This window comes from Gossypium hirsutum, chromosome D06, assembly GCF_007990345.1.
Source record: "Gossypium hirsutum isolate 1008001.06 chromosome D06, Gossypium_hirsutum_v2.1, whole genome shotgun sequence".
Taxonomy (NCBI): domain Eukaryota; kingdom Viridiplantae; phylum Streptophyta; class Magnoliopsida; order Malvales; family Malvaceae; genus Gossypium; species Gossypium hirsutum.
Window position 1 is genome coordinate 66,429,296 of NC_053442.1, and position 10,513 is coordinate 66,439,808.

A 10,513-nucleotide genomic window follows, 5' to 3' on the forward strand; every position below is an offset into this window, starting at 1 on the left:
ATTCAACATGTTTACAAATATTAAACATTATGTTTGTCAACTATAATACTCACACATGTTCAACAATAAACAAACACCAATAAATATATTTATTATTATTTAGATATAAAATAATAAAATATAAATATTAAAAATCTATATTGTAAATAAATAAAAAAATAAATAATTCATAAATAAATTTATTTATAAATTAAGGATGCTCGAAATTTTATTTATATTAAAAAAATCAAATTAAGAAAAGAAAAACAGCATCGCAGCTTTATTTTGCCATTAATATTTATTTAATTTGATGGAAAGAGTAAAGCGAATGTATTGCCAATTTATTTTGCTATTAATATTTATTTATTCTAATGGATTGATTGAAACGCAGTAGCAACATGGTTCATTTTTATGTATTTTTTTTCATTTATATTATTTTTCCAGTGTAAAATATTTTTTTAAAAATTATTTTTTTCAAATATTATTTTCGAGAAATTTTCATAATTGATCTAGGCAACGAAGTTTGATTATTTATTAATAAAATTAATAACGAAAATTTATTTAAAATGATTTTTTATTATAATAATATAAAAATGAAAGAAAGGCAAATGGTTTGGAAAAAAAGAATCAAATTACATAAAGTTGATAATGCATAAAAAAAGGAAGAAGCAATAATTGGTTTTCTTTTGGGTTTAGAAACAGAGGAGAATATAGGGCCGGCGGGGCAGGGCCCTAAAATGAAAAATTGTTATTTAAGTCATTTGAATTTTTTTAAATTTTAAATTAGTAAATATAAAATTACACTTTAATTTTTTAAAATTATAAAAATTTGATTTAATCCTTTAAAAATTATAAAGATTTAGATTATAAAAAATTAAAATTTCATTCGGCCCCCTAAAAAATTGTTCTGGTTTCGCTCCTATTTAGAAATACAAGAAGCTTTTGAAAAATGTTCTTCTACCAGGGAAAATAGAAAATTTAGGTTGACTTGTAAAAATATTGAGATGGACGGAATTTATTTTCTAGAAACAAATATAGGAAAATGATTAAAATATTTTAAGTGAGTATTTTTATTTCAAAATGTCTTACCGATAAATTTAACAATGTTAATAGTTGAACCTAAATTTTGAAATTTAAAAGCTAGAGAGACTAACGGTGCAACCAGCTCATGGTGGTCCAAAGTGATGGCAACCAAGTGGCTCACCCTCGTCCAGGGGTGGTGCCAGAAAATGAAAATGTGCAATTTTGTACTTGTAAAATTACATTTTGGCTTTTAAAAAATTATAAAGATAAACTATTAAAATGGTAAAATTGTATTTTAACTCCCATAAAAATATACAACTAAAAACCAGCGCCCCACCGGCCACATGGACTCAACCACCTCTGCTGTGTAATACGCTTAAATTTCGATCAAATTCAATATAATTAGAGAAGACAAGGATATTCAAATCTAAACTTTGAATGAATCATTCATTTTATTCAATGTTGTGCAACAGGTAGCATCATTTGTATAAATCAAAAGAATTTATTTATGAATTTTAGAAGTTGAATCCTTGCCCCATGTATAATGTTAGGCGCCATAAGCCAGGATTTACTGCCCATTGAGGTCAGTAGTGTTGAAGTACATGTAGTTCTTTTCGTCTGAGAATGCCGATGTGGTAGGCACCGGAGAAAACCCGGAATAGTTTCTATCTTTCTTTGCCAAGCATATATCAACAATGTATTTCAAGAGTTCGTGTTTCTGGACGAATGGCTGTGCCTCGTATTCTTCAAATGGCATCCACTGCAGAAAACATAGAATTAACCATGAAAGGTTTCATCGAATGCAGACTGTTTCCGAACTGCGTCGATAGTTTTCTGATGTTGTTGCGAAATGACACATCCTTGTAACTATAAAAAGAAAGTGGCTGTGAATTTACCTTGGCTGCCTCTATCTCGGTTTCCTGCTTCTGAACTTCTGAAGAAAGTGGTTCGAGCAGGCATAGGAAGAATATATCCGACTTATCGAAGAATGCTTTGTGACTTTGTCTGCAAATAGTTGAAGGAGTCGGGTTTTCGGTTCATGATAAAAAACCCATTAAAGAAATGCATCCTACATATTGTACTCCTTAAGATTGTTATAACACGCATGAAAGATGATTGTGTTTTCAAGTCATGCCCAAGTATGATTTAGAAAGGTCGATAAACCCTAAACCTTAAACTTAGAACCGTAAGATGCATGCTTGCGTTTTCATTTTAAGTAGTTATGCTTAAACAGATTACATACCTGAATGCCAGTATTTCGATAAATTTGGTATCAACCTGAGTCAAAAAACGACCGAAGATCCTCAGAATCATTAACAAACATGATTCACCATCTTGTCATATATGTGTGTATATCGAAAAATTGTTACTCACTGCTGTCTCTTCTTTGACTTCTCGAACCGCAGCTGCGCAGATATCTTCTCCCTGGAGATAAAATAGTTCAAGAAGGGAAAATACATGCCATTGTATTATATATAGAATCCCGACACACATACCTCATTCACAACTCCTGTAGGGAACTTCCACACACCCGTACCTCGAAACCGTCCAGTGCTCTCTTGAACCACTAAAACCTATGATCGAGATATGAAAACCCAGAAAGTTGAAAATTATAACCATGTTTCAAGTCCAGCGGCGGCATGGATAAGCATGTATCAGCAAGTGAGATGTAAAAGTGAACGAGTGAGTGAGTGAGCATTCGAGAAATTATCAGCAGCAGTTGCAGTGTTAAAATTAGTTAAATACTGAAGATGATGATGGATATTGGATAGTACAGAACGGGGGAGGGACTGCAGCCACAAGTTCTTTAGGAACTCGACGTGTCAAAGAGAGTCTCGGTGTGCCTTTTTTCCACTCGCTTCAACATGGATATACACTGAAAAGTTGCAGGCTGATTTGAGCATATATGAAACCATCTTCAACATGAAAGAACAAGGGGTATCGTATTTATCCATATATGATTCACATCTAAAATTGTGTATATTCAACCAAGGGTTAAATCGTTAGGTCACAAGTGCGAGGTGGTGCAGTATACGAAGCGGAGAAAAGCTAAAAACTGCTAAATGAGTCGAGGAACTATGAACGTCCTCAAATGAAGAAAATGCACAATGTATGGGTATACATAGTGAAGCATAAATGAAGATCCCTGGCATTAAAAAGTATTGTGCAATAAAAACTGTCAAATTGTAGGAGATCTCTCATTCTAGTGATAAATGAAATATTTTATGCGAACTGGATACCGATCGAAGCCATAAATAAATGGCAAGCTGCATGGAATTGGGGAATTTACCTCTCTCTTTTCGTTCATGACAAATGCACCGATGCCTATCCGGTGTGAAGCATTTGCAGGAAGAGTATGTGTACCTTCAGGAATCCAATAACAAAGCATCAAGTAATTTGGCTCAGCATGGTGAAACCAAAATCCTTCCTGTGCAGCAATACAGCAGTAACGTAAGATATACGATAGATGAATGAAAAAGAATAATAAAAGTCGCAGCTATCAAGTTAGCATTCAAAAGGGCTTTCGAGAAATCAGCTCGATTTGGTTGTAAAGGATGAAAAAAATCACCTTGACAGCAGCTTCAACAAGATTGACATGCTGAATAGGCAATTTGATCCACACACCCTTTTTACCCTGCAAGACATGTTCTTACCGCTGTTAAACCAGGAGTGATTTTGTAGAAACCAAATATCAAAATGTAAAACAGGAGGTGCTAACAGCTCAAGTATCTTAATTTCATTATAGAATCCAAAGTTAACCTACTAAGAATGATGAAGGAAAGGCCCAATGTAAAGACACTAGCAATGAAAAAGAAGTGTTGTACGTCTCTATCATGCTTGGAAGACATTGCCAGGTCAACCATCACGCACAGAAGGCCTCGCCAAAGTGCTACATGACTACAGACACGTGGACAAAACGTTATCTACACGTGGACTATACGTTATCTACACGTGGCCCAAAATGCCCCACACTTTTGGAGCTATATAAACCACCCCTTATGATATAAAAGAGGGATTTTCTCAACACAAGCCCGTCGAGTGAAACCGCCATTGACCACCAAACCCGTAGTTTCCCATCACCAAACAGTAATATAACAGTATCTAGAAATTTTGTGCGAGCGGTGGGCTGTTGCCAAGGGTGTAGCTAGAGGGGACAGGCAGTGGCCATGGCCCCTTAGCTCAGTGATATATTATCACTTTTAGTGCTTTATAGTTCTAAAACAATTAATTTAATCAAAATTTAAACATTTTTTTTAACTTCGGCCCCCCAAGCTTTTCAAATTCCTGGCTTAGAAACAATAAGAGGGTAATAAAGAAAACCTGGTGTCGCCACTGTGCTATTGAAGCTCTAAGCACTGAACCAAAGAGGGCAGAATCCATAGCTTCTCTCACTTCAACAATTACTCCTCCATATCTATCATCGACTGCATTAAGTAATTTAAAATCTTGAAATACTTGTTCATCTTTTTCATTTACAGGCGTTGAATTCACTGATGTAGACATGGCCCTGAATCTGGTTCTGGTTCTATAGCCAGCTGCCACAAAATCAAACATAAACATTAAAAAATCTAACTGATTTCAAACCCATAATTTATAACCTTTTTTTCTGTACTCACATAAAAAAAGTTTAAAACTTGATGAAGCTTTTTTCATTTTAGATACATACCAGTTGAAGATGAAGACAGTTGAAGTGTCGTACAAGAGGCCAACTTTGGGGCAAATCGGAATCCCAATAAAGACCAAAGATTTCTGGCTGTGATTGAAAAGCTTAGCAATGCTGCGGGTCTTCTCAACATGTTTTTTGATTCAATTATTACGGGCTATAAGCTGGGCGCTGGCATTTTAGTAATATAAAACAATCAAATAAATATATTATTTTAATAGCGTTTTATTTTGGTTTCAGATTGGGTGATTTGTGAAATGGCCATGGCTAAGCCACACATGGCGCCGGCAATGAGGTGGGCAGCTATCGTTTATAAACTTAAAATTAAAAACCACCTAAAAGGAACCACAGGGACGACACAACTGATGTAATGGAATCCGCTGTGGGTCTTTTACATGAATAAAAAACTAAACTTAGGTCTGGTTAATGTGTTAGGCGGCAACAGCTCGAAAAGCCGCCCAATTAGGAAAAAAATAATATTTTTAAGGTGCTTCTGCCATTTTGTTAGACTACATCAAAAATCATTTATATTTTCTTTAAATATTATAAATATCGAAAAATTAAAAAAAATTGGAATAAAAAAGAAGTCGACACACACCCTTACACATTATAAAAAATTAAACCGATATTGCCAACCTGTTAAGCAGCACAACTTAATTTTTCTTTTTGTATTTATTCAATATTTTCTTCAGAATCTTCAAAACCACAAAAAAATATAACATTTAGAACTAATGTCACCTAACAATTTGGCGACATCACTTCAAAAATAGTTTTTTTTTGTTTTATCTAAAATGAGTGTCTCATGATGGACTATTTTTGAGATCGGCTTGATAAATTGGTAACTTCTAAGTTTACTGTAGAAATCATACTATTTACGTAAATAATTTAAAGCATGTCCCATTATAGCAATTTTTTTTTGTATTATCCATGTAAAAAACTAAACCCGTATATGAAATTTCATGTTTTTAATTGTTAAAATATATCATAAGTCTTTATACTCTTCAAAAATTTAGGATTTAGTCTTTATATATTTATTTCTTATAATTTAGTCTATTTATTTTTCAGATTTTAAAATTTACGTTTAATTGTCAATACTGATAAATTTGTTGGTGTATTATTTTGAAATGAAATAAAATACTCACTTGTTAGAAATGTAATTAAAAAGTAATGATTTTAATCAAGGACGAATGAGCATGGCAATCCCTTAAAATAGAAAATTTTTGCTTTAGTCCCCCAAAGTTTATAAAATCTTAAGTTAATATATGATGAAATTATAGTTTGACTTCTAAAAACTGTTAAAATTTTGATTTAATCTTTTTAAAAACTATAAATATATAATTTAATATAAATGTGAATTACATTTTATCTCTCATAAAAATATATAATTTCATCTCGACTCTCATAAAAAAATTTGACTTTTCCTCTAATTGTAATGAACTTAAAGTTATCAAAATAATCTTAATCATGTTAATTGGACTTAAATTCTAAAATTTTAAAAATTAAAAAATTAAAATTTTTAAAATAAAATTATAAATTATTTTTTTTGGAAAAGGAAGGGGAATGAAAGATCTAAGCGGATGACACGTGGCAAAAGAATAAAACCGTAATTATCTTCAAACGATAGGTCAAAGCCGTAATTTTTGCAGGCTCTAGCTTTGCCCTTTTTTTTTTACTTCCATTTACTATTTCACATTTTCACCCAAGTTCCAAACCTAAACCCTCACGCCACCGCCGCCCCATTTTTGATTTTTTTTTTAAAGTCTAGTGGGAGTAATAATTTATTCGAATTATTAGCAGTAGTAGTTATAATTTACCGGTAGTAATTTCTGTTGGGTTTTTTACCGTGTAAAGAGTGAAATGGAGCTTTTCACCGGCGGCCGGGAAGCTTTCCCTCAACACGTGGCGCCATTTCCTGATTTAACGGCGATTATGGAACCGGCGGAGGACTTGATGATGAGTGATCATCGACCTACTCTGCCACCGCGAAAGCTGCGTCCGATTAGGTACAACGGGAGGTCACCGGCGAGCTCACAAGCGGAGGATCACTCGGAGTTTGCTGAGGCGGTTGAACTTGTCGGTGATGAGGTGTGCGCGATAAATGGAAGTTCCTTTGACTACTTGACACCTCCTATTAAAGCCGAAGTTGGTGACGTGACGGCTACTGTCGGCGGAGGCGGCAACGGAGTAGAAGGACCGCCTAGCTCGGAGCAGAGAGGAGAGCCTTCTGGGTACGTATGTATGTTTATTACTCCTTCCACTGCATAACCTTATATTGGTTAAAATCTATCTACTTTATTCGTGTGTATGTATGTTCCTTATCATCTCAGAACAGATATTTATTCAATAAACTATACTATTATATTAATATACTTCCACCCCTTATTAGATTAGATTAGGTAGATCTTTCTTCTTTTCTTTTTTTTTTTTTGAAATTTGAAGTTGAAATGTTAAAATTTCCCCCAAAAAAACTAGTAATTTGGTGCATCTTGGTTAAGTTCATTTGAGCTAATAGTAATGGCTGCCTTAAGTAAATGTTAGGTTGGGTTCTTTTAATATCCTTTAATTTGAGTTTTTGAGTACTTTCTTGTTTACGTCGGTACATCTTTTTTATGGTAAAGCCTGTTTTCTTTTTTATGCAAATGTTTGGAACAAAAGTATAAATAAAGCTAAATGCTAAAATGAGAGTCCAAAGGTTGCTCATATAGGGGCTCAAACAAAGGCTTTTCACACATTTCGATCTAGTTTGTAGTAAAAATTACGGGAATGCTTACAGGTTTAGAATAGAACACATTATAGTTGAATCAAATAATACTTGAAAAGAAGAGAGAAAAAATAAAACATAATCTGGAACATGATATACAGCATTTGAAAAGCCTTATTTGAGCACTTTCGAGAATGTTTAGCCTTTATTTTACCATTTTAAAAGGTTTGGCTTTCATTAAAGCACTTTCATATATGTTTACCTCTTGTATGACCATTTTAGATAAAAGTACCATGGAATCATATTGCATTTTGCTCCCTTTATTAAAATATAAGCAAATTAGTCCCTGTACATTAGATGATTAACAGTAGAAATGGATGGATTTTTTAATAGGACTGGTTTGCTCTTTGATTTAACATACAGGGACTAATTTGCCCATATTTTAAGTAGAAGAGGCAAAAGGCAATCCAGCTTCTAGTATAGGGGCCTCCAGGGTACTTTTACCGATTATTTTAAAAGGTTTGGCTCTTACGTGAGCATCCCTTAAAGATTTAGGACCTAGTTTGAGCATTTAGTCTATAAATAATACCTTGGACAATAACTAGTGTAAGCTAATTTGTTGAAATGTTGATATTTCTTTGGATTTTCCAATGTATAATATCTTTGCCTATTTCAGTGGGAATGATGAAAAATATTGCCAACTTGAACTTATTGCATTTTAAAGAACATTATTATTTGTTAAACCTAAAGGTGATGTGCCCTAAGTGAATTTATTAGCAAAACTTTTTTCATCTCTTCCTTCCTTTCTTCCATTTTAGTAGGTCGGATGGCCATGTCAGTGTTTATGGCATTTATTTTTTAGTAGATCACATGGGAGAAAGGGATGTACAATACAAAGCATCATCAAATTTATGTTTTATGTACAATGAGTCCCGTTGTGTTCAACTTCCTAGTTTTCTAATGGAGGTAAGAGTTTATTGGGGTTTTGCCGAATTTGGGTGAAAATAAAATGGGAGTGAGTCCTCTTGTCTTCGAAAGTAGTATGGCTAACTTTACAGGCTGATTAATTGATTTGTCATCACTTGCTATTTTTGTCAATTCCTGCTTTTCATAGTTCAGCATGGCATTCTTGTTCGACTTTTTGAATGTGCATTTCGAAATTGTGTGTGAAGACATAATAATACTTTATAAAAGGTGAAAAGTGCTAACAATACCATGGAGGCCCTTGTAGTAAAAGTTGGATTGAATTTTGTCCTCTCTACTCAAAAAATGGACAAATGACTCTATGTGCATTAGATCAAAGAGCAAGTTGGTCTTTCTGTTAAAAAATTCATTCATTTCTACTATTAAAAATTGGTTCATATCTGTTAGCATGAGGTACATGTGACATGCCACTAGTCATTGTCGGGTTATTCTGTCAACCATGTCAGTTTTTAACAGTACAAATGGATAAAATTTTTAATAAAAATGATAAATTTGCTCTTTGATCTAATGTACAATGACTAATTTGCCTATTTTTTTAGTAGAGGCGGCAAAATGAAATTTGACTCCTAGTACAGGGGCTTCCATTATACTTATACCGTGAAAAGTTGATCGAGTTTATTGTATCGACATGCCATATGGTCTGAGCTTATTTCAGCAAATTCGTGTCTGTAACCAGTAATCCAATCGAATGTATTGTGATATTTTCCTTGTTTCAGTAGCTCATCTTCGGATAGTGATGATGATCTGTCAGCAACTGGGAACGAACCTTTAAAGAAGAGGAAGCGAAAAAGCAGGAAAAAGATCAAACTTTTCTTGGAAAAATTGGTGATGAAAGTGATGGATAAGCAGGAGCAGATGCATAAGCAATTAATGGAGATGATTGAGAAGAGGGAAAAGGAGAGACTGATTAGAGAAGAAGCATGGAAACGACAAGAGATGGAAAGGGTAAAAAGAGACGAGGAAGCAAGAGCACAAGAGATGTCTCGTAGCATAGCTCTCATTTCCTTTATCCAAAATGCTTTAGGCCATGAAATTGAAATACCCATATCGACAATGTCATGCATGGAGGAAAATGGGGTTAAAGATGCAAGTGAAGATCATATTCAAAAGGACACGGTTAATCCATTTGGTCCAACGAATAGATGGCAAGAAGGGATGATGCAAGCTAATGGGGCCGAAAATCATGAAGGCGGTGTCAGCTGTGATCCAAATAATAGGAGATGGCCAGATGCAGAAGTACAAGTGCTGGTAATGCTTCGAAGCACTTTGGAACACAAGTTCCACATCACGGGCTCTAAGTGCTCCATATGGGACGAGATATCAGCCGGGATGTATAATATGGGTTACTCCCGAAGCGCAAAGAAGTGTAAAGAGAAATGGGAAAATATCAATAAATACTTCAGAAAATCCATGGGGAGTGGTAAGAAGCATCACGAAAACAGCAAGAGATGTCCGTATTTTCATGATTTGGATGTGCTGTACAAGAATGGATTCGGTAATCCAGTGAACCATATCAACTGTATCAAAGTCGATAACATGGACAACGGTGAACGCTTGAAAGGTAATGAAGGTTAATAAAATTAGGATTTGGGATTTTACTGGCTGTGACTTTGCAGGGACCTTGAGAGCATGAAAAGCAGAAAATATTGAGAAACTCTTATGAATGAAGGGCCTCAAAACCTGATTATGAGGTAGTCACGTGAACATTGTTTGTAATTTGGACATGGAATCTGTTTCTTTTGTCCATTTTTGTTTTTGTTTTCCTTAGTCATTGATATTTTACCTCTTGTTGTGTTCATTGTCCCGTAAGAAACAGAGGATATCAGTTGGAAACTGAAGTTGATTTGCATCTTGTCAGTTGTGTGTGATATGTTTTTTCTTTAAATATGCTATAAGTCACTGTACTTTTCACAAATTTAGAATTTAATCCTTTTATTTTTAGGAATTTGATCTTTTTATTTTTTAGATTTCAAAATTTAGGTTTAATTGTTAAATTTTTTTTGTTGTTATTAAATTTGTTGACGTGACATTTGAAATTAAAGAAACTCATTTAGTAGCAATGTAATTTAAAAAATTTTAAAATGACGGTGTAATAGGTTTGAATTTAACAAGATAATTTTAATTGCGTTAACAATTAGACTTTTATAAAGTAGAGGATTAAA

General features: G+C 33.8%; 2 protein-coding genes across 3 annotated transcripts; one reads left to right on the forward strand and one right to left on the reverse strand.

The window, feature by feature from the left end:
• Positions 1-1,422: 1,422 nt before the first annotated feature.
• LOC107963729 (nudix hydrolase 2) lies at positions 1,423-6,743 on the reverse strand. The gene is made up of 10 exons (XM_016900180.2): positions 6,509-6,743; positions 4,670-4,837; positions 4,324-4,538; positions 3,572-3,637; positions 3,293-3,430; positions 2,499-2,576; positions 2,377-2,427; positions 2,246-2,280; positions 1,899-2,007; positions 1,423-1,762 (listed from the first exon to the last, which is right to left on the reverse strand). The coding sequence occupies exons 2-10, from the start codon at positions 4,797-4,799 to the stop codon at positions 1,571-1,573; spliced, it is 1,014 nt and encodes a 337-aa protein (XP_016755669.1). The 5' UTR covers positions 4,800-4,837; positions 6,509-6,743; the 3' UTR covers positions 1,423-1,570.
• On the forward strand, positions 6,524-10,292 carry LOC107963728 (trihelix transcription factor GT-2). Of its 2 annotated transcripts, none has more exons than XM_016900178.2 (2): positions 6,524-6,894; positions 9,068-10,292. In XM_016900178.2, exons 1-2 carry the CDS (start codon positions 6,524-6,526, stop codon positions 9,924-9,926), a joined length of 1,230 nt encoding a protein of 409 aa, XP_016755667.2. In that variant the 3' UTR covers positions 9,927-10,292. The 2 variants fall into 2 exon arrangements, with proteins under 2 accessions (XP_016755667.2, XP_016755668.2); XM_016900179.2 differs by having other exon boundaries at positions 9,071-10,292.
• Positions 10,293-10,513: the final 221 nt, after the last annotated feature.

Coding starts and splice junctions, on each gene's coding strand:
- LOC107963729 (XM_016900180.2), bottom strand. CDS start 4,799: ATGTTGAGAAGACCCGCAGCATTGCTAAGCTTTTCAATCACAGCCAGA. Junction 2,008..2,245: donor ATCGAAATACTGGCATTCAG/GTATGTAATCTG, acceptor AACTATTTGCAG/ACAAAGTCACAAAGCATTCT. Junction 1,763..1,898: donor CCGAGATAGAGGCAGCCAAG/GTAAATTCACAG, acceptor TGTTTTCTGCAG/TGGATGCCATTTGAAGAATA.
- LOC107963728 (XM_016900178.2), top strand. CDS start 6,524: ATGGAGCTTTTCACCGGCGGCCGGGAAGCTTTCCCTCAACACGTGGCG. Junction 6,895..9,067: donor CAGAGAGGAGAGCCTTCTGG/GTACGTATGTAT, acceptor TCCTTGTTTCAG/TAGCTCATCTTCGGATAGTG.